Source organism: Gossypium arboreum, chromosome 10, assembly GCF_025698485.1.
Source record: "Gossypium arboreum isolate Shixiya-1 chromosome 10, ASM2569848v2, whole genome shotgun sequence".
In the NCBI taxonomy this organism is placed as follows: Eukaryota; Viridiplantae; Streptophyta; class Magnoliopsida; order Malvales; family Malvaceae; genus Gossypium; species Gossypium arboreum.
Window position 1 is genome coordinate 762988 of NC_069079.1, and position 24487 is coordinate 787474.

The 24487-nt window shown below is 32.7% G+C and overlaps 5 protein-coding genes and 1 non-coding gene across 8 annotated transcripts; 2 read left to right on the forward strand and 4 right to left on the reverse strand.

Moving 5' to 3' along the window:
• Positions 1–1739: 1739 nt before the first annotated feature.
• Positions 1740–1841, reverse strand: LOC128282898 (small nucleolar RNA snoR109). Its single transcript, XR_008273248.1, has one exon. It is a non-coding gene; the product is annotated as a small nucleolar RNA snoR109 (small nucleolar RNA).
• Positions 1842–3474: 1633 nt separating this feature from the next.
• LOC108460864 (uncharacterized) lies at positions 3475–6014 on the forward strand. 2 transcript variants are annotated; one of them, XM_017760556.2, is made up of 4 exons: positions 3475–3971; positions 5253–5411; positions 5527–5602; positions 5768–6014. In XM_017760556.2, exons 1-3 carry the CDS (start codon positions 3630–3632, stop codon positions 5587–5589), a joined length of 564 nt encoding a protein of 187 aa, XP_017616045.1. In that variant the 5' UTR covers positions 3475–3629; the 3' UTR covers positions 5590–5602; positions 5768–6014. The 2 variants fall into 2 exon arrangements, with proteins under 2 accessions (XP_017616045.1, XP_017616044.1); XM_017760555.2 differs by having other exon boundaries at positions 5527–6014.
• A 10-nt stretch (positions 6015–6024) lies between these two features.
• LOC108460865 (mitochondrial pyruvate carrier 4) lies at positions 6025–8672 on the reverse strand. The gene is made up of 5 exons (XM_017760557.2): positions 8507–8672; positions 7485–7583; positions 7250–7302; positions 6932–7005; positions 6025–6267 (listed from the first exon to the last, which is right to left on the reverse strand). Exons 1-5 carry the CDS (start codon positions 8559–8561, stop codon positions 6216–6218), a joined length of 333 nt encoding a protein of 110 aa, XP_017616046.1. The 5' UTR covers positions 8562–8672; the 3' UTR covers positions 6025–6215.
• A 415-nt stretch (positions 8673–9087) lies between these two features.
• On the reverse strand, positions 9088–12570 carry LOC108459817 (serine/threonine/tyrosine-protein kinase HT1-like). Its single transcript, XM_017759217.2, has 3 exons — positions 11521–12570; positions 10339–10794; positions 9088–9560 (listed from the first exon to the last, which is right to left on the reverse strand). Exons 1-3 carry the CDS (start codon positions 11938–11940, stop codon positions 9312–9314), a joined length of 1125 nt encoding a protein of 374 aa, XP_017614706.1. The 5' UTR covers positions 11941–12570; the 3' UTR covers positions 9088–9311.
• Positions 12571–15786: 3216 nt separating this feature from the next.
• LOC108457984 (uncharacterized membrane protein At1g16860-like) lies at positions 15787–20447 on the forward strand. 2 transcript variants are annotated; one of them, XM_017757208.2, is made up of 4 exons: positions 15787–16753; positions 18674–18829; positions 18913–19124; positions 19863–20447. In XM_017757208.2, the coding sequence occupies exons 1-4, from the start codon at positions 16022–16024 to the stop codon at positions 20053–20055; spliced, it is 1293 nt and encodes a 430-aa protein (XP_017612697.1). In that variant the 5' UTR covers positions 15787–16021; the 3' UTR covers positions 20056–20447. The 2 variants fall into 2 exon arrangements, with proteins under 2 accessions (XP_017612697.1, XP_017612698.1); XM_017757209.2 differs by having other exon boundaries at positions 19833–19959.
• A 388-nt stretch (positions 20448–20835) lies between these two features.
• LOC108458188 (tropinone reductase-like 3) lies at positions 20836–24105 on the reverse strand. The gene is made up of 6 exons (XM_017757484.2): positions 23893–24105; positions 23639–23755; positions 23077–23211; positions 22036–22161; positions 21828–21929; positions 20836–21196 (listed from the first exon to the last, which is right to left on the reverse strand). Exons 1-6 carry the CDS (start codon positions 24034–24036, stop codon positions 21047–21049), a joined length of 774 nt encoding a protein of 257 aa, XP_017612973.1. The 5' UTR covers positions 24037–24105; the 3' UTR covers positions 20836–21046.
• Between the last annotated feature and the right edge of the window lie 382 nt (positions 24106–24487).

The following is a 24487-nucleotide window of genomic DNA, read 5'->3' on the forward strand; positions in this document are numbered from 1 at the left end:
ATATAATGAATTTAATTTTAACTTAATCGAATTTAGTTTAAATAGTTAACTTTATTTCGAGTTTAAACTTAGATAAATAGTATTTAAAATAATGAATTTCAAATTTGGACTTTCTACGATTGAAAGTTGACTTGACTGGATTACAGCCATAATTGTAATGAAATATAAGTCTATTCTCTTCTTACCTAGAAGAAGCAAGTAGGCCAGACTCGACTAAAAAAGATCATTTCAACATTCTCTGCCATAATAAGACCAGAATGTCGTCATCTCATGCCATTTTTCATATGACCAACTCTTATAATTATAAGAATTAGATCAATTTAATTTTTCTATTATTAAAAAAGTTTATATATTATTATTAAAAATTAAATAAGATGAATTAATAAAATTAATATTTATCAATTAAAATATAAAATTATACTTTATTTTGAAATAATTTTGTAAATGAAGCCTCGCTTGATAAAATATTAAAAATTCAATCAATTAATATTACTATTAAATATAATTTTTGTAAAAATACTAAGTAAATAAAAACCTACTTATTACTTAAAAATGAAATTAATAATATTTATTTTATTTTATTTCAATTAAAATTATATTTTCTTTTATTAAATAATTTAATTACATACGCTATTTAATTTTAAATAAAATAACAAACATTTTTTAAATTTAAATTTAACAGTTAATTTTACATGACCAAAATATTTTGTTTCATAATTTTTTAAACAATAAATATTACTTTTGCTTCAGCTTAACCTTGTTTAATTATTTTTATAATATAAACATTAAAATTATTTATTAATACTAAAGGGTTAATTCCTATGTAGATTCACGCAATGCTTTTTGGTGGCTCCATGATTAACCAAGATTTGGCAGAGTTGGTGAGGCTAAAATGTGTCTCGATTTGAATTTTATCCCGCATAAATTGGTTTTTTCAAAATTCAAATAAAATTTAATTTAAAATAAATTATTACCAAAAATTTGCTTTATAATGTAATTCTACATTTTAATAAAAATAAAAAATAATTATCTTAGCTATGTATAAATGCAAGTGTATCCACCAAGGCCAAATTTGAATCAAATTTGAATAAAATTTAACATTTTAACATTTTAAGTTAAACTTAAATTTTAACATTTTTATCTAAAACTGATATACATAATATTTACATAATATCGATAACTAATTAAATTGATGTATCATTTAAACTTGGTACCACTCGGCGAAATAATGCCTATATAAGATACTTAAATCCACTCGTTACTGTTTAATTTATGTAGACTTTGATTAAACGGTTTAGATTGATTTTTTGAGTTAGATGATTTTCAAACAATTTTGCTTTTGAATTTTAAAGGCTTTGATTCAAGTGAATCTAAGCTTTCAAGCCATTTTGAATTAAGATTCGAAATTTTCGAATCAAATTATAACGATTTAATTTATTTTTGAATTCAAATGAAATTAAAAAAGCCTAATTAAACGAACAAATAGCTGGGACTGGAAATGGATTGAAGACTTGCAAATACTAAAATCGAAAGTAAAACACAAATTTTTGTTCTTAGAAATGGAATGAATGTAGGCACCGATAGACGCAAACTGCAGGGAAGCAAAGCAGAAAGCCTGGAAGGTGACCTAATTTTTAGTGTTAGAGAAGGGTCTCTTGAAATAGCTAAATCCTATGCTATTCCCTTCTTCTCCCCCCTTCTCAAAATTTACCAAAAAAAAAAACCAATAACATGAAATGAAATGTACGAAGTTCGGTAAGCAGATTTACCGACGGAAGCTTGAAATTTTCAAATCAAGCACGATAACCGGCCAGTTAACTTCTCTACTATAGCTACAGCCGCTATGGCAAAATCAAGATCAAGGATACTGATTTGAATCAAGCCCCTTATCTTGGTACATGTAGCATTAAATTCAATCTATCACCGTTAAAACGAAGAAAATAGTGATTAAGCACTTGATTTTCACATGCGAATGTAATACCTGCAAAAATCGGAAGAATTAAACCGATGACAAAAGAGGGAAAGATAGTGGCCGATCCCGCCGTTTATAAAACCCTAGATGATGGAATGCTTGTTGTTATGTGTATATATAGGAGAAGATCTAGCGCATCTGGAGGATTGAGAATGGAGGAGGAAAGATCTCAGCCGCACATCTATATGTAGGGATAGTTTTTAGTTTTTTAGTTTTTGGGTTAATATATTATTTGGTAGCTGAGTTTGGCTTTAATGTTCAATTTGGTACCTGAATTTTTTTTATCCTAATTTCAGTACTTAAATTTGTCCTCAATGTTCAATTCGATACATGAGTTTTTTGTCCGATGAATATTTGATATGTGTGCTCTAGTAAAAAACATAAGGCTTTACTTGGGATAAAAAAAAAAACTCAAGTTAATATTAATTTGAATATTGGAGTCATACTCATGTACCAAATTGGAGAAAAACCAATGTACCAAATTGAATATTAATACCAATCTCAGATGCCAAACAATATACTAATTCTTTTTCTTTCTTTTTTTTTTGTAAAGTTGACCTAGATTGTCATTAAAATAGATTAAAATTTTAAATTCGAGTCTCATCAAATATTATAAATCATGTGTGAGTTTTTTCAGTACATTTTTAGTGTTTCTTACAAGGTTTTAGTGAAAATTTAAATTCAATGAGTGATTGAGTAAAAAAAAAAATTAAGTATTCGTATTAATGTTCAACTCTTTTGAAAGAAACATTCGAAGTGTTGTGTGATCAAAATTGACGAACCCTTTAGTAAATCAATATTGTTCCCCTTTTAAGGTTTATTCTCTTGGCTCTAACAAAAATCCAAGTGCCTAAGGTTGCTTGAAAAGGTAATAGATTCAACAAAGTAGAAGCCCTTTATCAAGTCGAATCGTAAATGACTTACAATCACCTATTAAAAAAAATGTGAATATTTGCAATTAGTACTTAGTAGGCACTTGTAGGCAACCATTCTACCACTTGGTCCTTGGTAGGTAGTTTTGCACCATGCACAATTTGGCCAAATGAGGTGTTCCCACATTGTTAAATCGATTGCCTCTTCCGACAGCTTCATGTATTATGACTCTATACAAAATCAGAAGACAAAATCTAGATCGAAGACAATACCATCTCGTTAAAGCATCAATTGATTTCTAATGAATAACATTATAAAAATTTATCCACTCAACAAATTCATTTAATATAATATTAAATTTAGCATAATCCAAAACCATAAGCATTTTAACTCAAAAATAAATTTTATTATTAATTAAAATGGCTCGTGATAATCAAATATTAATAAAAAATTTCAATCCACAGGCAACGTTTGTAGTTTTTATCAATTTATTATGTATAAAAAAATGAATTAAACAATTGAAATGGATCATCCAATCATTAGTAAAATTACCAAACAAAAGAGCCAATGGCCCATCTAATTTGCAACTCGGAGCTACCAAAACCGAATCCGACCCGAATTTTATAAGCATAAAATCACAAAAGAAATTAATCCACTTGCCTCCTCGGCGAAGGAAAAAAACGACAGGAAAAAAAAAAAGAGAGAGATAGAGAGATCTAAAGAGAGAGAGAAAAATAGAGCGAGTCACAGCGAAATCATCACCGATCCAACGCGAACGAGTTAAATGGAAGGAGTGGGGGCTCGACTCGGGCGGTCCTCCACTCGGTACGGACCAGCCACGGTGTTCACTGGACCGGTCAGGAAATGGAAGAAGAAATGGGTCCACGTTTCCCCTTCCAACACCGGCAACAGCTCCAACAATAACAACAATAATCACTCTCATAATAATCATCAGACCACAATCAACGGTACTTCTAACGGTAATAACGGTTCCCATCTCCTCCTTTTTAAATGGACACCTTTATCCCAAACCCAAACCAACAACAACGATAATGACAATTCCTCCAAGGACGACGCCGTGGCGGCCCCCGAAGAGCCGCCGAGACGGAAGTTTAAATACATTCCAGTAAATTCTCTTCCTTGGGTTTTCATCAATTTCGAATTTTGGGTTTTCTTTTTTAAGTTATTTTTTCCTTGCTTATTTTGCTTTGTTTCTTGGGTTGTTTTTGGCTGCGAATTGGGACTTGATTTTGCGTGCATTTTATATAATTGTTTGATTTGTTATGGGTTTTGGTTGGATATGTAACGAGCTTCTTCAATGGAACTATGAGTTAGCTTGTTGTTAATTGCTTTTAAGGAAATGTCAATGATGAATAGAGAGAAAGCCCAAGTTGGGAATTTTTTTTCGCATTGATCAATGACTGAATTTTTATTAGATGAATGTTTCTCACATAAATTGTGGTTCATTATATTTTGTCATGGCCTTGATGCACTTGGAATCTTTATTTTTGCTTCACTTTTGTCAATTTTATAGTTAGTGAAAATGTGTTTCTAGAACAATAGCTTGCTTATCAACAAATTTTGAATTGCATATGCATGAGGGTACAAAATTGAGCTGCTTGCCATCCTCATACTCATTGATCGAATCCGGGTTCTGGAGAGCATTTGAAACCAATGATATAATGATAGTGAAACTGTTGGAGTGGAGATTGAAAGGGAAGAGGACCGAGATTAGTACCTCGTTTCTTTTCTCAGACTCGAACTCTAACTATACCCTATGCAGTTGCTTTAAGTTGAACACGGTTGCGTAATAATTGGTAAAAGTATCATGAAGGCCATTGTACTAGGAGTCGGATTGCATTTTGCCCCCTCTACTAAAGAATTGGGCAAACTAGTCTTTGTACGTTAGATAAAAAAGTAAACTAGTCATTCTATTAAAAGTTTCGTCCATTTCTATTGTTAAATACTAATCACTATATGTGTAATTGTCTGGTTAATTCCGTCAGTTACTGTCAAGACTAGTTTGCCCCATTTTTTAGTGAAGAGGGCAAAAAGTAATCTGACTCCTAGTACATGGCCTCCATGATATTTTTACCGTAATGCTTGGACCTATCTGATCTAATCTAGTATGTGAAATCATAGTAGCATGATGTATGGCTATAATCATATTGCTTGCATTGGCATGAAACATAATGTTTCTACTTTTGATCATATCAAACACTGATAGGGGGTGCTTTTGTCTGGTAATTGTAATTCCCTTTTTAAGTTTTTGATTGGATAATCTGAATATGCTGACATTCACAGGTTTGTGAAGCTGCTTAGTTGTAACAATTATTGGTGGAAATGAGTCCTAAGATCAGTTCAACTTGTTCGATCATCTTGTTATTTTCATTGCTTGAACATGCAGATTGCTGTGCTAGAGGAACAGAGAAAGGAAGCTGATGAAAACAGCGATGATGAAGCTAAACTGAGCGAAGCTGACCCTAGTGCTGTAGAGCCAACTTCCAGGAATGATGGTCTTGACGAAAAACCCGACATTAATGACATACCTATGGATGAAAGTCAGGTGAGCAGCAAAATGTTTTTCTATATGCTTTCATTTGAAAGGGGCATGGGGATGTTCAGGACTGAAAATTTTCACTTTCGAATCGAATGAGCTTAATTCCAATTTCCTGTCTCAGGAGCATAATAAAATAGTGCGACAAGATCTGAACGAAAGCACGTTGGATTTGAGCTTGGGTTAAACGGTTCGTGACGGTGAGTCTGATTCGAAAACAAATCGCAACGGACAGTTGGAAAGAGTAAAATTGAGTAGTGGTCGAACATGAATGAGTATAGCTTTGCAGGCTGTTTCAGCAAATAGATGCAGATGGTAAGTAGACATTATTATTATTCTCCTCATTTATGGCATATTCCTTGCAGATTCAATTTTCCCTTCGGCCTTAAAACTTGCAGCCCCTTTGTCTAAAGCCAGAAGAAGACATTGAAATGTCTTGTCTTTGTATTTTTAGTCTCTTATATTTGACACTACATTGATGAGCTCTGATTGCAACTTGTATTGACTTAAGAAACAGAACAAGCTATTTTTTTTTTCTTTTGTTGGATATCCCATTAAGTTGGTTCTCTCGACAGCTTTTTAATGGAAAATATTTCAAGACATTGTGTATAATTTGTAACCATTTTCAAAATAGTCCCATCGTTTAGAATTCAATTGCTCAATATCTGTTGGTGGCACAGACCAAAACAAATTTCCCCAACAGGTCATTCTTGAATAAATTCTTGCTCAATGCTTAAATCAATTGTAAAAACAATAAGGCAAGATGGCTGATATTTGCCCAAGAAAACAAAGGGTTTTGGCAGATACGGTCAATCATTCTTTTGCAATAGCCGGCTCTATCTCTGCCTCTGAAAAGAAATCATGCCTGAACATGGAGGGAAAAACATATAAACAGTGCAACGAGAAGCAACCATACCAAATAAATGGCAATAACATTAAGGGTAAACTACACCCAATGTCACTAAATTTACGTTTCGATTACTTAACTTTAAAAAGTTACAAAATGGTTACTAAACGATTCGAAAGTTTTCATTTAAATGATTGAATTATTAAACTTGCTACTGTATAACCTCTATAGTTTAATTTTTTTATGAAACAACTTTGGACGTTACAAATCTATAAACCAACATTCAAACAACTTTTTTCTCTGATTTTCGATACTGACCATCAAATCAATTTGAAACAAAGTATGCTTTTCTATTCGTCAGTGAATATTGATCCACCGTACCTATTATTGTTTAGAGCTTGCTAGACTGATTTTAAAAAAAAAAATCGAATAGTTTAGTGACTATTTTGTAACTTTTTGAAGAAGTGTAACCAAAATGTAAACTTACTAATAGTTTAGTGACTTTAGGTATTGTTTACCCTAACAACAAAGCAAAAGTTTAGCCAGACATTAAAACAAGCATTGGATAAATGATTGGAATAATAATTAACTCTTTGCTTGCTCGGCCAATAGATCTGAAACACGGTGCAAAAAGGTTCAAACAAGGGAAAGTAAACGAATATCATCGGTTGTGTTCACTTACTGTATTTTTCGTGCTAGCTGATATAACCCTGTTCCAGCCATAACAATGTTTACACTGAAGAGGTTCCAGTTTTTCTACATTTTGAAACCAAGGAAATGAACTACAATCAGAAGCAAACCAAACCAAATCTATACGGCACAAAAATGGCGCAAGCCTAATATGGAAAACAAGTAAAAAATGAAGACAATGGTTCATATTAAGGATGTGATCTGGGTCAAGATGTACATGTACACGTTTGTTTGTATATTTCTCTTTGATAACGTTGATTTCATGGAGTCGTTAGAAGGAAGGTAAATCCAAATTAATCATCAAACTTACTGGAGTTATTACAGTGCTATAGCGTGACCAGATAACTCCAGTGCAAGTAACCGCTGCGTACCAGAAAATAACACTCAGAAAACTAGAAAAGACTGTTAAAATCAGATGCAACCCAATTAAACAAGCCTCAAATACATGTAAATATAAAGAAGCAAGTATGAGAGTAGAATAAGAGGTGTGAGACATTTGCAACACACAGGTAAGAGGTACGTTAAAACACAATAAGCATTATTACCTATTTGCTGAGGGTAGGAAAGTTTTTCTGGCGGCTTAGTGAAGTCTGCAACGTTGGCTATGCTAATGCCCCATTTAAAAGTTGGGGCCCAAAAGTGAACTGATGAAACAACAAGACATTAGCTTATGCAAGTATTAAGGCTAGACAATTTAGTACAAAGAAATAATGCACTTGTACTCCCTATTGTACATGTCACCCACCAAAGTATCTGTTTATATTTATATTGATGGGACTATCAGAAGTTCATAAAACCTCACATTGATCGGTAAAAGTTTCATGGAGGCCCTTATACTAGAATTCAAATTGTATTTTGCCCTTTTTAGTTAGAAAATGGGCAAATTAATCCCTTTAGATCAAAGAGCAAACAAGTCATTTCTGCTGTTAAAGACAGATGTTGCAGACAAAATAACCAGCCATCTGTATCTCATTCTAACATATAGAGACCAATATTTAACTGTAGAAATGGATCGAATTTTTAACAGAAGTACCAATTTACTCTTTGATCTGATATATAAGGAATCCTAGTACAAGGTTCTCCATCGTACTTTTACGCACATTCATCCCTTTATGACTTTATGTAATCTAAATACGAATCACAGAGACAACTATTCTTCACTTTCAATCATGGAGTTATGGAATATTAGTCTTCTTCCCAAATGGTGCATGCAGCCTACAATTTTATCCTAAATTGATTTTTTTTTTTGAGAAAAAAAGGAAATTGCTCCATTATTATCGTATATTCTGAAAAACCCACAACTTTTATACATAACATTACTAGTTTTCTACAGTCATTAAAGTTCTAAAATTTACAAGCAATACGCTTCACAGTTTCTAGCACAAACAGATTAAAGAGAAACCCAAATCTTCTACATCCAAAGTTAGCTCATGGAAAGCAAAGGATCTTCTCACCTAAAATCGAAATAGGAGAGTTCGGTTTTCATTAATTAATCGAATAAATGAGAATAAAGGGTCCATTAATATCTAATAGTAATTGGGTTAAGAGAGCAAGCGAGTCAACTCACTGGTCTTGGGTCCGGCAGGGTGGTTCCATAGAGCTTGGAGCTTAGACGACGCCATTGATTTTCAACAATTTCTCCCTTTCTTTACTGAATGTTTGGTGTCTGACAGCAAAATGGGATTTTTGTATTTGGTTTTTGGGTCGGTAAATCTTGGTTGGTAGCTTGCCGCACGTGATGGTTCATGCTTGAAAGGGTTAATTGCACGGAATTCCTTCTATTATTAGAATTATATCATTTAGGTCCTTTTATTAGTAAGGTGTTAACTGTTAGCTTTGGTTTTAATCCGAAGCATATTTAAAACATATAATCAAATTTAAAACGTGTTATTCATACAATAAGTAGATACATGTTTACAATTTAATTTACGTGTTTTAAATTTTATTCCATTTTATATTTAAATTGATATTTGACACCTAAATTAAAGGTTAGGTGGATGAAAAGATTAGATTATTACGATGCTGACATGATCTAGACTCGAAATAATCCATACCCAGAATGACTCAAACAAATAACCCGAAATGAACCTACCTGAAAACTCGGTTGGTAAAACTGAATGACAATGATTGACTCAAATCGAAAAATGGTTCCAAAAAAACAATCAAATTGTAAGCATATATTTAAATCATATTGTTTCAATAGAATCAATTTACATAAGGAATAACAGAATAATGGGTTCAAATCCTAAATCACTCTATGTAGCAACCTTTCAGCCTTTGGTTAATTAAAAGAACATCAAATATGTACAAATTATTATGAAATAATCTTTAACCATGAGAGCTATAGCAATACCAACATCTTCTACAAAGAGTCAAGCTTGTACTGGTATCGAAGAGCTCATAGATACACATCCTTTTAATCGTTCGAGGATGACGTTTCGGCTAACCAGTCCCGAGTGGGAAGTTAACGGAAGGCCTTCCTTGACGCATTCATCATACTTTTCCAAGGTGGAAACAATGTCGGAGAAATCTGGTCGCTTTGCAGGGTTCGCTGCCCAACAGCGCTTTATGAGGTGTGCAAGTGCGGGTTGACAACTCTCCGGCAACGGAGGTCGTTCGTTCTGATGAAAAAAAGTATCAAAACATTAGAGGAGCTGCATCATAAGGTTAAGCATAGAGAAACAAGCTTTTGGAAGAAATTTTCAAAATATCATCTCTTGGCCAGCTAATCGAACTACTAACAATCGAAAGTATTGTCCCTTAGGAGGATTTTGTCTCCCATGCTCTGTCGAGAGCCAACATACCATGAATAGCTGTCTTGAGAGCCTGGTTCACGAAAGGGGCACCTTGATTATACGTGGGCATATGGCCATCCACCAAGGCGACATGAGTGTCTTGTCTTTGGTAGGGTTTGAACCCTTAACTTATTGTATATAGGTCACCTGGATATGACATATATGGTATAGGTCAAGGGTTCAAACCCTTCTAAGGGTGAGATGCTCACGTTGCCTTGGTAGGTGATCATACACCCATGCATAGTCGAGGCGCCCGCTCTATGAACTAGGCTCTTAGGGCAGCGCCTTATGGCATGCTAACTTTTCACAGAGAATGGGAACAAAACCTTCCCCTAGGACAATACCTTACATTGGGAGTCCGATCGGTTGCCCAGTAGTCGACATATTGAAAACTTCTCTCGAAAGAGCCGATCATTGTCTTTAAGAAAAGACAATGATTTTGCACATGTAATCTATAATACCAGAAGAAGGTACTGTGGAAAGTACAGTTATCATCGATCAAGCAATGAAAATGTCCTAAATAGCCTGAAATCTCTCATTTCTTTTTCAACTCACTCTATGTAACTAGTAAAGAATTTTTTGAATCTTATTGTAGATATCAAACCTTTTCAGCCACAGCAAAAGCAGCCTGCACTGGTGTCATTCCTTGGAAAGGAAGCAAAGCCGTCATAAGCTCCCATAACACGATCCCGAAGCTGTACACGTCGACTTTCCTAGTATACGGTTTCTCTCTAATCATTTCGGGCGCCATCCAGCGGTAAGTTCCCATGTTCCCTTTCGTTTCGAGGCACTGTGTTTCTAAACACGATGTACCAAAATCCGCCACCTTAACCCGCATCTCATCGTTTAGCAGCAGATTATTTGATTTGAGGTCTCTGTGGATCACACCTTGCGAGTGAAGATACTCCATTCCTCGAGATATGTCGAGAGCTAACCTCAGTATCGTCTCCGTCGAAAGCGAGTACGGTTCTTTCTTGTTTAGGTACATCCTCAAAGTCCCTTGTGACATGTACTCCGTGATAATACAATACACAGGTGGCTTCTTACAAGCAGCAATAAACTGTAAAAAAAAGGGACGACTTTTAGCAACAAAAGCTATATTTCTTTGGTGAATTTCTGTTATTAGTCCCTATACAATGCGTAAGTAATGAATTTAGATCCTACATTTTAATTTGGTCATTTTTAATCTTTATACTTTTCAAATTTTAACATTTTAGTCCAAACCAAATGATAATCATCAAATTCATTAAATTATGTTATGCTATTTTCAAAATCTTATGTAAAAATATATTATCAAATGTATAATACTAGAGGTGAATATGAGGGAGTAGGCAGGGCCTTGGCTCCCAAAATGAAAAAATTCAATTTAATTTTTTATAAATAAAAAAATTATAAATTCATATATAGTAAAAATTACACTTTAGTCTCCCTAAAAATTCTATTTAATCTCCTTCAAAATGATGAAATTACAATTTAATACAAGATAAAATTATAATTAAATTTATGGATTTGTCCGTCTAATATTATGTTAGCTTGTTATTTTTGTATAATAATGCATTCAAAAGCCGTTGTTTGAGTTTAGACTAAAATTTTAAATCTAGAAAATATATATAGAGATTGAAAATGGTAAAATTAGAGAACATAAATTAATCCACAACTTACTATACTACGAGGTTAACAACAGAATTTAACCAAAATCATTTAACTACTGGACCTAAACTTGACCAAAATAGAACAATCTCAATATATACAGGGATTAATAGCAGAATTTAACCCTTTGTATTACCTGAACTATGTTGGGATGAAACAAGCGTGAGAGCAAAGCTACTTCAGATTTGAACTGTTGCTCAAGCTGTAATCGAGTGTCTTCCTTATGATGAGGGATCCTCACCATTTTTACAGCAACAGCTCTCTGCTTATAAATCCCACGATAAATCCTACTATGAGCACCAGAAGCAAATTTATTACCTATAAACAATTGAGAAAGATCAGCCGTCCATTCCTCTTGATCTTCCTTCGAAACTTCCCACGTTTCCACATTCTCCGAATCCAAAATCATCGACCATGATTCCAAGCTATCAAATCTCTTCTTATCCATATTCACCGTATCGGAATTTAGCCGTGCTTTCGCCGACGATGATGGGAGTTGTAAATGCTTGCTCCTCGATTTTCGAAGGCGAAAACCATTGAAACATGAACTTCCCATGGCTTTTTTCAGGCTTTTAAGAAGGGTTAAAACAAACAATCAAAAGGTATTTTCCTTCTGAATGTATGGGTTGATTTCAAGAACTTCATGAACTGATTCGAAAACATGGGATTTGAGCAAGATTGGAAAAGGGAAGACGGGTTTCATGAATTGCTCAAAAAAAAAAAAGCGACGAAAATCAAATCAAAATTCAGAAAAATGGGTTGAAATGATGAGCAAAAAATCTAAATGCGTGGAATTTGGAAATATTTTGAGTGCAATTTTCTTTTCACGGTATCTTTTGATTTTCTTTTTCTTTTTCTTTTTATTTTTTGTAATAAAGGTGTGGTTTTAGCAGATGAATTTTTCAAGGGTTTCTCGTGATTACTTGGGTCGAAAGGAAAAACACTTATGTGAAATAAAGGGAAAGATAAAACAGATAAGAAACAACGAATCCATTTTGCATCATCATTCATTGTTCATCACCAATCAATGCTAAATGGCCACAGTAGCTAATGTTTTCGTTTTCATCATTGCATTTGCAATTAGACCTGTAAATTCAACGGGTGGGTTGGTTGTTTATCAAATCTGTTTAAAAGTTACTCGACTCAAAAGTATATTAGATAGTGGATGGCTCTATCATTTATGTACTTGTAAGGTTATCACCGGTAGAGGTGTAAATCATATTCTAATATTCACAAGTTATTTGAGTTTAACTAAAAATCAAATTCGTTTTAATAATTATCAAGTCAAGTTCGAATAGCTCAAGCCATTGATTAAGCAGAATTCGAGCTTACTAATACTCAAACTTAAATAGCTCATGAATCTTATCGAATTTTTTTAAAATTTTTATATTGTTAAATTATGTTATTATCCTTAATATATATTGTTAGTCTTGAGCTTAATTATCAAGCCAAACTTAAATTTGAGCTTGAGTGCAAAAACTGATAAACGAACTTAATTGAGTTTGAACTCCTATAGCTTGATTGTATCTTGAGTCGAACTCAAACTTAAAAATTGACATTCTATCGAATTCGAACCCAATACCAAAATCAAATTCGAGTTTGACAGTATTTAAAATCAATTCAGCTTGATTACATCTAAATTCAACCCTTAGTATGCCTCCACTCATCAATTCAACTTGAAAAATTTTAAATTTGCACTGATAAAACTTTGCAATCAAAATTTTCAATGGTTAGGCCTAATTACGATGCGAAATACTCTTCGTACATAATCAATTAAAGATATACCTTATAAATTATATAGAGTTTAATTTGATCTCTGATCAAATAAAAAAGAATAATCGATTATTTACATTAAAAATTTTAAAAATATTAATTTAAAAAGCACAAACTACTGTTATGCAAACAATTATTTATTATTATTTTTTGGTGAATTGCAAAATGAAGGTGAAGCTCTAACGACAACATAATTAATATGACTCAAACCCCAACCATATTTAGGGTGGTGAACACTCTGACCATCGAGCCAACACACGAGATTAATTAATTAATTATTTTTTAAAAAAGAAATGAAATAAGAGCACCCAATCTTCACTTTATTCCAAAACTAAAGAAATATATATTTAATGATTTGGAGGGAATTTTTTTGTGTGGTGGCAAGTGGGCTACCCATTTGAACATACAAAGAAAAATGCTTCTCTAATATGTATGGTTTATTACTCATGGAACTTTTCTTCAATGACTTACAAGCTAAGCCAAATGCCTTTTGGTTCCTAAGAATAATGATAGGCAATCTTTCAAAAGCATGGAATAAATAAATAAATAACATTATTTTATAATTAATTTTTTTATGGATTGAGCCGAACTTTAATGGGCATAGTTGTTATTTTAATAACTAAAATATGTGGGTTTGAATATATTTAACTACGTCTTTTTCTTTCAATTTAAGGGTAGAAGAAATTGTAAGTAAAATAGACTCTTAAAAAATTAATTTGTTTTATAGGTTGGGTCATCGTTTTATCAGTTCAAATTAAATTCGAATGAGCCTTTTGGATTTAATGTTGTCTAATATGATCTTATGGTATTTTGGATCAAGTACCCACAAAAAATGGGCTTTGGGCTATTTTGGGTAAATGGGTTTGTGTTGTATTTTGTATTTTTAAATTGTTTGAAAATTATTTAGATTTAAAAAAAATTAGAAAAACAAGAATATGAATCAATTATATTTAAGAAACTAAATTATGGCATGTTCAAATTATAAAAAATTAATATAAAAATTAAATATATCTTTAATTGAGTTGATAAAATCGAGAGAGTAGAGTTTACGATGTTTTGAGTTTGAATTTCATATCATGCATATATTTTTCTAGATTTTATATAAAAAATATAAAAAGAAAAAATTCTCTCAAAATAATATTTACTTATTTGTAAAAATATTTTTTTAGTAAAATTATAATTGAGCTGAACCTAATTAAGAGGATTTCAAGATTAAATTCGAATTTGATATTACTTGATATAAGTTTTTGTGAATATATAACGATGACTTTATAATGCGAATTTAGTTTAAATATATATATTTTTATGAATTATAATAGAGCAAAATCCTAATAACAATGTGGTTAGTACGATTTAAATACAAATTACACATAAACAATAATCAACACTATAAATTCTAAATATATACCCTTTTTATTTACGCATATTTTATAGTTGAATAACTATTTACAAATGTTGCCACATTCTTTGTAACAATAGACTCATTAACATTAATTTATAGAAGAAAATCTGGTTATTTATTTAGTACTAAATTGTAAATATTAAATAATTTATTAACAATGATTATGTTGGTCTTACAAAATAACTTTTGGTCCACCCAAAATTTATAATATATTTTAAAATAATTGCATCATATGTTATAACCCTTAAAATAAATATTGAAAAATAAAAAAACAATTGTTCATATTTATTCCATTGAAACAAAAGTTTTTGCTTTCTTTCAGCATAATTGTATTTAAAATTTTCAATGCATGCAATAAATTTAAATTTTATAGATTTCCTCATAAATATCAACAAAAACCAATAATTGACACATTTCTAAAGTTGTTTAACTATATTTGTTGAAAAACAAAATAAGATTTATAAAATATAAAAGAGACAAGTTTGATACATAATACAATTACGCAACAACGGGAAGTAGATTGGAAGTTATGCCCTAAACAGGCCAAGGCATTCACACATTTGTTTCATTCTCGAAATACATGTAGCAACGGCTTAATAATCAAAGATTACCGAAGCGTCCTGTACTCATCAACCAAAGATAAGAGGATCACATTAGCAGAGTTATTATTAGACATAAGGCAAATAATAGTGGTAGCATCAACTTCAATCTCTAAGTCATTAACATTTAATGAAGTCGCTAAGTATAGCCTATCTCTTAAGGCCTATAACTCAACTTGAACACTACTTGCACAAGGGATATTCCTATACCTAATTTGCTGGTCATCTCGGATGAGAGCACCTGTTTTCACCTTTTCTGGGTTTTCAAGAACTGAATCATCCATATTGAATTTAAATAAGTTCCTACCAAAAGGTTTCTAAGAAATAGGGATAAATGGGGGAAAATGAATGCGTTTTAGCACATTTGAAGAAGTAACGAATTTTTCAATTGTAGAAATAACTTTATTAACAAAACTTTCGATAGGGCGATGGATTCCAAAAATGAAAAGAAAGAGAAAACTTAGGAAAAGAAAGAGAAATGAATTTTAGTATATCTATTATTGTGCCCATAAAAATGATTTAACCCAAAATAAAAAGACTAAATGTTAAATTATACCATAATAAAGGGACTCAAACTAAAATTATTCCAATACATATATACACAAGTGGAGAGGAGAGCACCGCCATTTGAACGACAAAGGGGACACACATGTCATTATCGCATTTCATCTAACACATTTACGTCATTCTCCTATTCCCCATATACTCTAATTCCACCATTCTCTTCCACAGTACACTCCACTCCCTGCAACCTCCACAAGCTCAATAATTCTTCATCTCTTCTTCTTTTTTTCCAAAAATCCTTATAGTTTTTGTAAAGTTTAATTCATAGAAAATAGTAAGTAAAAAAGGAGAGGAAACAAATGGGTTCTCGGGCTGTGTCACACCAGCTAAGCAGTGGCTTGTTGGTATCTGGGAGACCGGAGCAGCTCAAAGAAAAGCAGCCGACAATGTCGTCAAGGGCAGTGCCGTACACCGGTGGTGACGTTAAAAAGTCTGGGGATTTGGGAAAAATGTTTGATATCGCAGTGGTTGATCGTTCATCAACCAGTGGTGGTCTTTCCAATTCGAACCCCAATTCTAAGCAACAGTCATTGTTTTCACAACCTTCACGTTCTTCGTCTTCGTCTCAGCCTAACAGTGGATCCATCCGATCTGGGTCGAATTCAGGCCCGATCAGGAAATCTTCTGGGCCATTGCCGCTTCAGCCCACTGGACTCATCACTTCGGGTCCCAGGAGGTCGGGGCAGCTCGGCCAGGCTGAGCAAACAAGTGTTGTGTCGGGGAAATCGGTGTACGGACCGGCGATGACGAATCTCCGGGAAGGGGTGAAGTATGGGTTTGGGGTGTCTAAAGCTATGGTTTGGGTAGTGATGGTGGTGGTAGCTATGGGGTTGTTGGTTGGAGCGTTTCTTATGGTGGCTATTAAAAAGGTGTTGGTCCTTGGAGCTGTCGGTGCGGTGGTGGTGCCAATGGGGCTGGGATTAGCTTGGAATTGCATTTGGGGAAGGAAAGGCTTGTTGGGTTTCATTAGGAAATACCCAGATGCTGAGCTTAGAGGAGCTGTTGATGGCCAATATGTGAAGGTTACTGGGGTAAATTTTTTACTACCTTATATTTAAGTTTATTTTTGCATGTCTATTTGCTTTAGGGCGAAGAGTATTTTTTTCGGGCTTATGGTTGTTTATCCCTAAGATATTATCTGCAAGTTTGAACTCGAGTTCACTCCGTGAGAGCATAATATAACTTACCATTACACCCAATTGTTGTATAGTTCACGAAGAGTAATGTTTTTGGGGTTATGATCTGTTCTCTCGATGATGTCCTTGTAGTCTGACTTACTATTACACTCAATTGCTATATGTCCGTTTTATGGTCCACGAAGAGTAATTTTTTCAAGGTTATGATTGTTTCTCTCTACAATATTATATACAAGTTTGAACTTGAGTTCACTCCTCGAAAGTATTACGTGAGTTACCATTACATCCAATTGCTCTATGTCTATTACAGTCCACGAAGAATAATCTTTTTCGAGGGTTATGATTGTTTCTCTCAACTATATTATCTGCAAGGTTTAAATAAGATTTCCCTCGTCGAGAGTGTAATGTGACATACTATTACACCCAATTACTCTATATTTATTTTACGGTCCACGAAGAGAAATCTTTTCGAAGGTTATAGATGTTTTTCCCAACAATATTATATGCAATGTTTGAACCAGAGTTCATTTTTCGAGAATGCAACGTAACTTGCCGTTACTCTCAACAATGTTTTTATAGTTTAAAGAAGTCACTGGATGGTGTTGAATACATATTCTTTGCTAGAAATAATTTGAATCTTTTATGGTTTAATATATGATTTGTGATTATAGTACTTGTTGTCAATGCATCATACCTTGTGATTATAGTACTTATTGTCAATGCATCATACCATTTGATCTCTTATATGATTTTTATTCAAGTAATATGCAATGCATAAGCTTACATTCTAAATAGAGTTAATGCTGAACCAAGTATAGCTAGTAGTTATTCATTCAAAAAGAAAATGTAGCTATTTGATGTAGTGTTGATAATTTTGTTCTCTAGACATATTTAGGTAAAAATATCATGGAGGCTTCTGTACTATCAAATTTACTCTCTGTATTCAAAAAATGGGCAAATTAATCCCTATATGTTAGTTCAAAGAATATGTTAGTCTTTTTTGTTAAAAAAATTATCCATCTATACTGTTAAAAGCTAACGTGACTGATAGAATAACTAGACAGGGATACGTGACATGCCATGTGTACATCATATTTACATACAAGATCAGTTTTTAACGGGAAAAATGAATGAAATTTTTAATAGGACTAGTTTACCCTTCGATTTAACGTACAAGAATTAATTTATCTATTTTTTGAGTAGAGGGGGCAAAACGCAATCTGATATTTAGTATAGGGGCCTCCATGGTACTTTTACCAATTTAATTTACTATTTATATCATGGAAGCTATATGATTTTGGGTTATGTCGCTTCTACTCTTCGTTTTTCTTGAAGTGCTCATATCCGATAATCATGTCCGGGACAGATATGGGGATAAGACCTCTAAGTACCCTTCAAATACATTGAAAAACTTGGAGAAATCAAACCATATTCGATACCCACACTCGAGTCCAAGTAATATAGGTTTTGAGTTTCCATCACTCATGTCCATTCATTTAGAAGTTACATTTAGTGCACATGATTTTAGGCTCATGGGAAGGCATGCTTCACATGCTAAACCCACTAGTAGGGTACATCATTTAATGTGTGGGAACTGCTTGTGTTGTTCATTGGAAATCTATGGTTACCATTACCACATGGCATTGATTTGTTCTCACGGACTTTGTCTTCTTCAAATTGAACCAGTTATCTTATTTGATTTTAACAATGAAACCCAAAGCTTATGCTTATAAAGTTTCCTAGTAGACCCGTAAGTCGTTAATTCTTATCGATTATGCTATAATAGAGTTAATAAAATCACAATGCTTGTTGCAGATTGTCACCTGTGGCAGCATTCCTTTGGAGTCATCTTACCAGAAGGTGGCTAGATGTGTTTATGTGTCCACAGAATTGTACGAGTATAAAGGATGGGGCGGGAAAAGTTCGAACCCTAAACATCGTTGCTTCTCTTGGGGATGTAGTTATTCCGAGGTATTTGATTCGGATTAGAAACATCTTCAAGATTGAACCTGTCTGTAAATCGTCTCTTAAACCGTTATTTTTATTGTGAACAGAATTATGTTGCTGATTTCTACATATCGGATTTCCAATCCGGATTAAGAGCATTAGTGAAAGCAGGTTATGGCGCTAAGGTTGCTCCATTTGTCGAACCAGCCACTGTAGTTGATATAACAAAGGAAAACAAGGACTTATCTACGAGCTTCTTAAGCTGGCTAGCAGAGCGCAAGCTGTCGAGCGATGACCGTATAATGCACCTAAAGGAGGGGTATGTATTTCCTGTTGTGCTTATACTTTTATGTTGTGCTTAAATAGATCGATTTATTTCTATATTATTAAAAAGAATCAAATAAGATTAAATTGAAATAAAATTAACATTAACTTTAAAAAATATCATTTATTGTTTAATAGAATTAATATTTTTAAAGTTCTTTATCTTTCGGGAAATGAAATCTCTTGCCTGGAATTGAATTGCAATTGAAAAATAATAATTTTAATGACATTTTTTATACATTAAATGTTAACTCTATTACGATTTAGACTTACAGTAATTAAATTGATTCATTTAATAATATAAGAACTAATTTGATATAGTTCCTAGAATATAGAGACCTGTTATGTACTTTAACCTCTATTGTGCACATCGTTGTGTCTTTGTGACCATAAACTTCAGTTAATCATAATTGCCTGTCAGTTCGGGTTTTCAATACTTATTTTGATAAAATGAGTTATATTTTATGGTTTTTAAATATTATTTTACAAAATTTTAGTATTTTTCATAAATATTTTTAAAAACCGTAATTTTTAATTATTTTAAATATAGAATATTTATTTTATATCATAAAATATTAAAATTAATTATAAATTAAATAACAATAAAATTCGGTTTAGTTTTAGACAGCAGTTTTTAAACTTGTATCACGTAAACTAATCCAAACACATCGATTTGAATTAATTTTCGAGTTTTCTTGCTCAGCCCTGATTGTGACGACATGTTGTGACACAGTTACATAAAAGAGGGGAGTACCGTCAGTGTACTGGGAGTCGTCCAGCGCCATGACAATGTGCTCATGATCGTTCCACCATCAGAACCGATCTCAACACGCTGTCAATGGATTCGGTGCCTTCTCCCAATGTACGTTGAAGGTCTTATTTTGACATGTGATGATAATCAGAACGCCGATGTTGTCCCCGTCTAGATAACGATGGATTTTCATACTATTTTCCGGTATCGGTCACGAGTAAAATACTGTTAAGCATACAAAAATGTTGAATCATCACACTTGGAGAGTAACCCCAAGGGGTTAAAAAACTAGTTAGTTTTCTTTTAGACAAGGTAAATTATAGCCTGTAAAAGTAATCTTTTTTCTAAAGTTTTTACATGTTTAATTTCCTATTGATGATGTGCAAATGTTGATATAAACTACATGGTGTGTATGCTACAATCATTACAGAGGCAAAGCTTGTTATCAAGCTGTGTATAATATACTTGCAGTTAAATTTAGCTATTAGTCCCTGTATTTTGTGAAACTTGTAAATTTAATCTTTGTATTTTAATTTGATCAGTAATGTGGTATTTGAATTTTGAAAATTTAATCTCAACCCAAACAGTTAAATCCATATGGTATAATTTAATTATTAATTTTGTATTATGTGTATAATTGTACCTTTAGTCAAACCCTATACTTTCTTAATTTTGAAATTTTCATCTTGATATAGATGACAATTATTAATCCATTAGTTGTGGATTTATAATGGATTTATAGTGAGTAATATGTAAAAATAATAAACTGATATGACATTACACATATGATGATATATTTACTGCATTAAATTTTAGAAATGGTAGAACTAAACAATAGAACTAAATGAATTTAATAGATATAATTTGGTTTAAAAATATAAGAATAAAAATAATCAAATTAAAATATAAGGATTAAATTCACAACTTTCATAAAGTACAGGGATTAATAGCAGAATTTAACCTATATGTGCTAATGTTCTTCTTGTATGCACAAAAGTTCTGCTGTGCATGGTAAGATTGATGAAATGAACCAAAGTCACTAAAAATAAAGGATAAAATTGACACAAATCTTGCATTACGAAAAGTTATTTATCTAAACAAATGCAATAACTTTGATGGAATATTACATTGTTGCTGTTAAAGTAATATTAACCTTTAGAAACTTATTAAAGTCTTGAGGGGGCTCCCCCAGCCACCACAAGAGTTTCTCCGGTGATATAACTAGCGTCGTCGGATGCCAAGAAAGAGGCTGCAGCAGCCATATCCCCCGGGGTGCCAAGCTTTCCAAGTAATGTGCTTTCCTCAGCCGTCTTCTTCTGCAACAATATTATATTCCCATTTAAATTAGGCTTAAGTTACAATTTGGTCATCCTGCTATCATTTTCGTACTCCCAAAAATTACCCTTATCCAATAAAAATGTGCCACATTTCACGTTTTTATTGGCAACTTTTATTTTTGGGGAAAACTATGACGAAAATAGCTCCTCCTGTAGAAGCTTCTCTACTAAGAGTAGAATTGTATTTTACCCTCTCTACTCAAAAAATAGACAAATTAATTCTTGCACGTCAGATAAAAAAGCTAACTGTTCCTTCGTTAAACATTCCATACATTTCTATTGTTCAAAATTGGTTCTTGTACATTAGCATAAGGTACATGTGGCATACCACGTGCTATTGTCTAGCTATTCCGTCAGCTGTATATTACAAATGGATAAAAATTTTAATAAAAAAGATCAATTTGCTTTTTAATCTAATAGAGAGATTAATTTGCTCATTTTTTAGTAGAGGGAACAAAATACAATTTGACTCCTAGTATAGGGGCTTTCGTGATATTTTTACCAAGAAAACAAGTATAATTTAAGATCAAATCGTGATATAAGCCATTAAATTAAGTCCCAAGGACATGGCTGCCTCTCATTACAATGTTCACATATTTTAATTACTTACCAGGACCTCATCTTTTGTTAGGAATGCCGCAAAGTTGGTAGGAACCAAACCAGGAGCAACACAATTTACTCGAGTATCAGGTGCCATCTCCTTTGCCAGAGCCTAAAATAAGTTCAGCAAATGCTTATATAAAAGATCGAAAAAATATAGGAGGGCTTAATGGTTTGTAGAATTCTTGAAAATATAATTTCCATAGGTAGACACTAACCTTTGTCAATCCAAGAAGAGCTGTCTTAGTTATCCCATACATAGCCATAGCAATCTGAGGGCGGTAACCCATAATTGAGGAAATAAGAACAACTGATGAACCCTTCTGCAAGTAAGGAGCTGCCTCCTGCGGTAGTTAATACAAGTAAGTCACAGCCCTTCTGCACACAAGTCCAAGTTTAACAATATATATATTTAGGAGAAGTAACCAATAACTAGTTTAGCATTGCTATTGCAGTTGAAAAAAATGCTTTTGAAAAGCACCTAATAGCCCGTTTCTTAGTTTGGTTCAAATAGCACTTTGTAAGAGTCTGTTGAACTATCCAAAGCACTTTGTAAACATGCTTTTAAAGCCAAACCTATAATGGTAAAAAAACCATGGAAACCCTTGTAGTAGGAGTTAGATTGCATTTTGCTCTCCTCTACTCAAAAATGGGCAAACGAGTCCCTATATGTTAGATTAAAGCTGGTTCTTTTGTTAAAAATTCCATTCATTTCTGCTGTTAAAATCTGGTCTTTGTACCTCAGCATGATGTACAAAAGGCAGCCATGTGTCACACTGTCTGGTTATTTCATAGGCATGCCAGTTTTTAATAGTACAAATAAATGAAATTTAAAAAAAAAAAGAAGACTAATTTGCTCTTTGATCAAATGTACAAGAACTAATTTACCTTTATTTTAATAGAGAGGGCAAAATGCAATCTGACTCCTAGTACAAGGCCTCTGTGGTACTTTTACCAACCCAGAAGCTAACTACTAGGTGCTTTTCAAATGAACTTTTTAATCTAACAACATTAAACTAGCTCAAAGTATTTTGAATGGCATTATTTAGCATTGCTTTTGCTCGCAAAAAAACCTTTATTTTGCTAAACAAATACCAAGTGAACCGATTTGTGCAAACTATGGTATATAGGCCACTGCCTAATGCAGGACCAGAAAAATACCCAGACAACGCAACACTAATAATAATCTAATCAAAACAGTTACAGCAGCATATATGTTGTTTCAATTCCCAATATTGATCTTGACCCAAAACACTTACCTGTAGAAGAAGTACACTTGCTTTAACGTTTATTTCCCATACTTTGTCAAGGACAGATTCTGGTGTTTCTAACAATAGACTTACAGTAGGATTTGCAGCAGCATTTGATACAACCACATCTATTTTTCCATATTTCTGAAACAAAAACCAGCAACCCTCTCATCACATGATAAAGCATCATTAAACATATTACTCAAAAAGTATATATATGTGTGTTACTAGCATAAAGTAGTATAATATATTCTTGATGGATAAACAAACTCAGTTCATTTGCACTTCCAAAAGTAAGGATTTCAATAAGGACTAACATTGCTGGTTTGGTTGGAAAATCACTTTCTAAAAGCTCTTTATTTAGCATTGCTTTTACTATCAGACACTACTTTTAAGGTTTGTTAATCACGATTAAGATTCGTAAGCACTTTTTTATTTTGTAAATTTAAACATTAACCATTAGAGATTAATAAAATTCTTTTGCACCAAGTAGAGAATTAAAGAGCCAAAAAACAATGCAAATTTCCAATATCAGAAGAAAAATGATAAATTTTGAATCAAAACACTTAACCTCAACAGTCTTGTTAATAAGATCTTTTCTTTGTTGCGCATCTGAGATCTGGCAAACAACTCCCAACACTTGAATTCCTTTATTTTTAAGCTTTTCAACTGCTTCATCCACATTTTTCTACATCCAGAACCAAAATTACGAACATTTCATCCTTATATTCAGAAAAGGAACACAAAGAACGAGCTAATTTAAAACTTTAATTACTACTGGAAAAAGAAAATACAAAAGAAGATTAGAAAGAAAAAAGAGGAAACCTGTTTGCGAGAAGAAACGACGACGGCGGCGCCTTCCAAGCCGAGACGCTCGGCGATGCTGAAGCCGATCCCTTGAGTAGAAGCCGTCACAATTGCGACTTTGCCCTCAAATCTTCTACCGATCTTCATCTCTTCCTTCGACATTTCACTTTGTCTACTATAGTCTCATCAGCTTCAATTGAGGTGGTACACTTAATGGATGTAATATTAAAAAGGTTAAAATATGCTATAAGTTACTATACTTTTCAAAAATTAAAATTTAGTTTCCGTACTTGTACTTTTACTTTTAAGAATTTAATTTATCTATTTTTCAGATTTTAAAATTCAGGTCCCACCAGTTAACACTGCTAAAACTTTTTGTTAAATTTTTAGTTAGGAATTGAATTATTTAGTTTGGTGAATGATTTTTATTGAAATTATTGATATAATTAATTAATTGTAATTTTGAAATAAATGAGTATATTGTATATTTAAAATTAAAAAATGATACAATTAATCTTAAAATAAGGAAAAAAAAGCTAAAAGGTTTAATCATATTCTTAATCCTTGGACTATTTTATGTTGTAGATTTTCAAAGTTTTACACACAAACATAT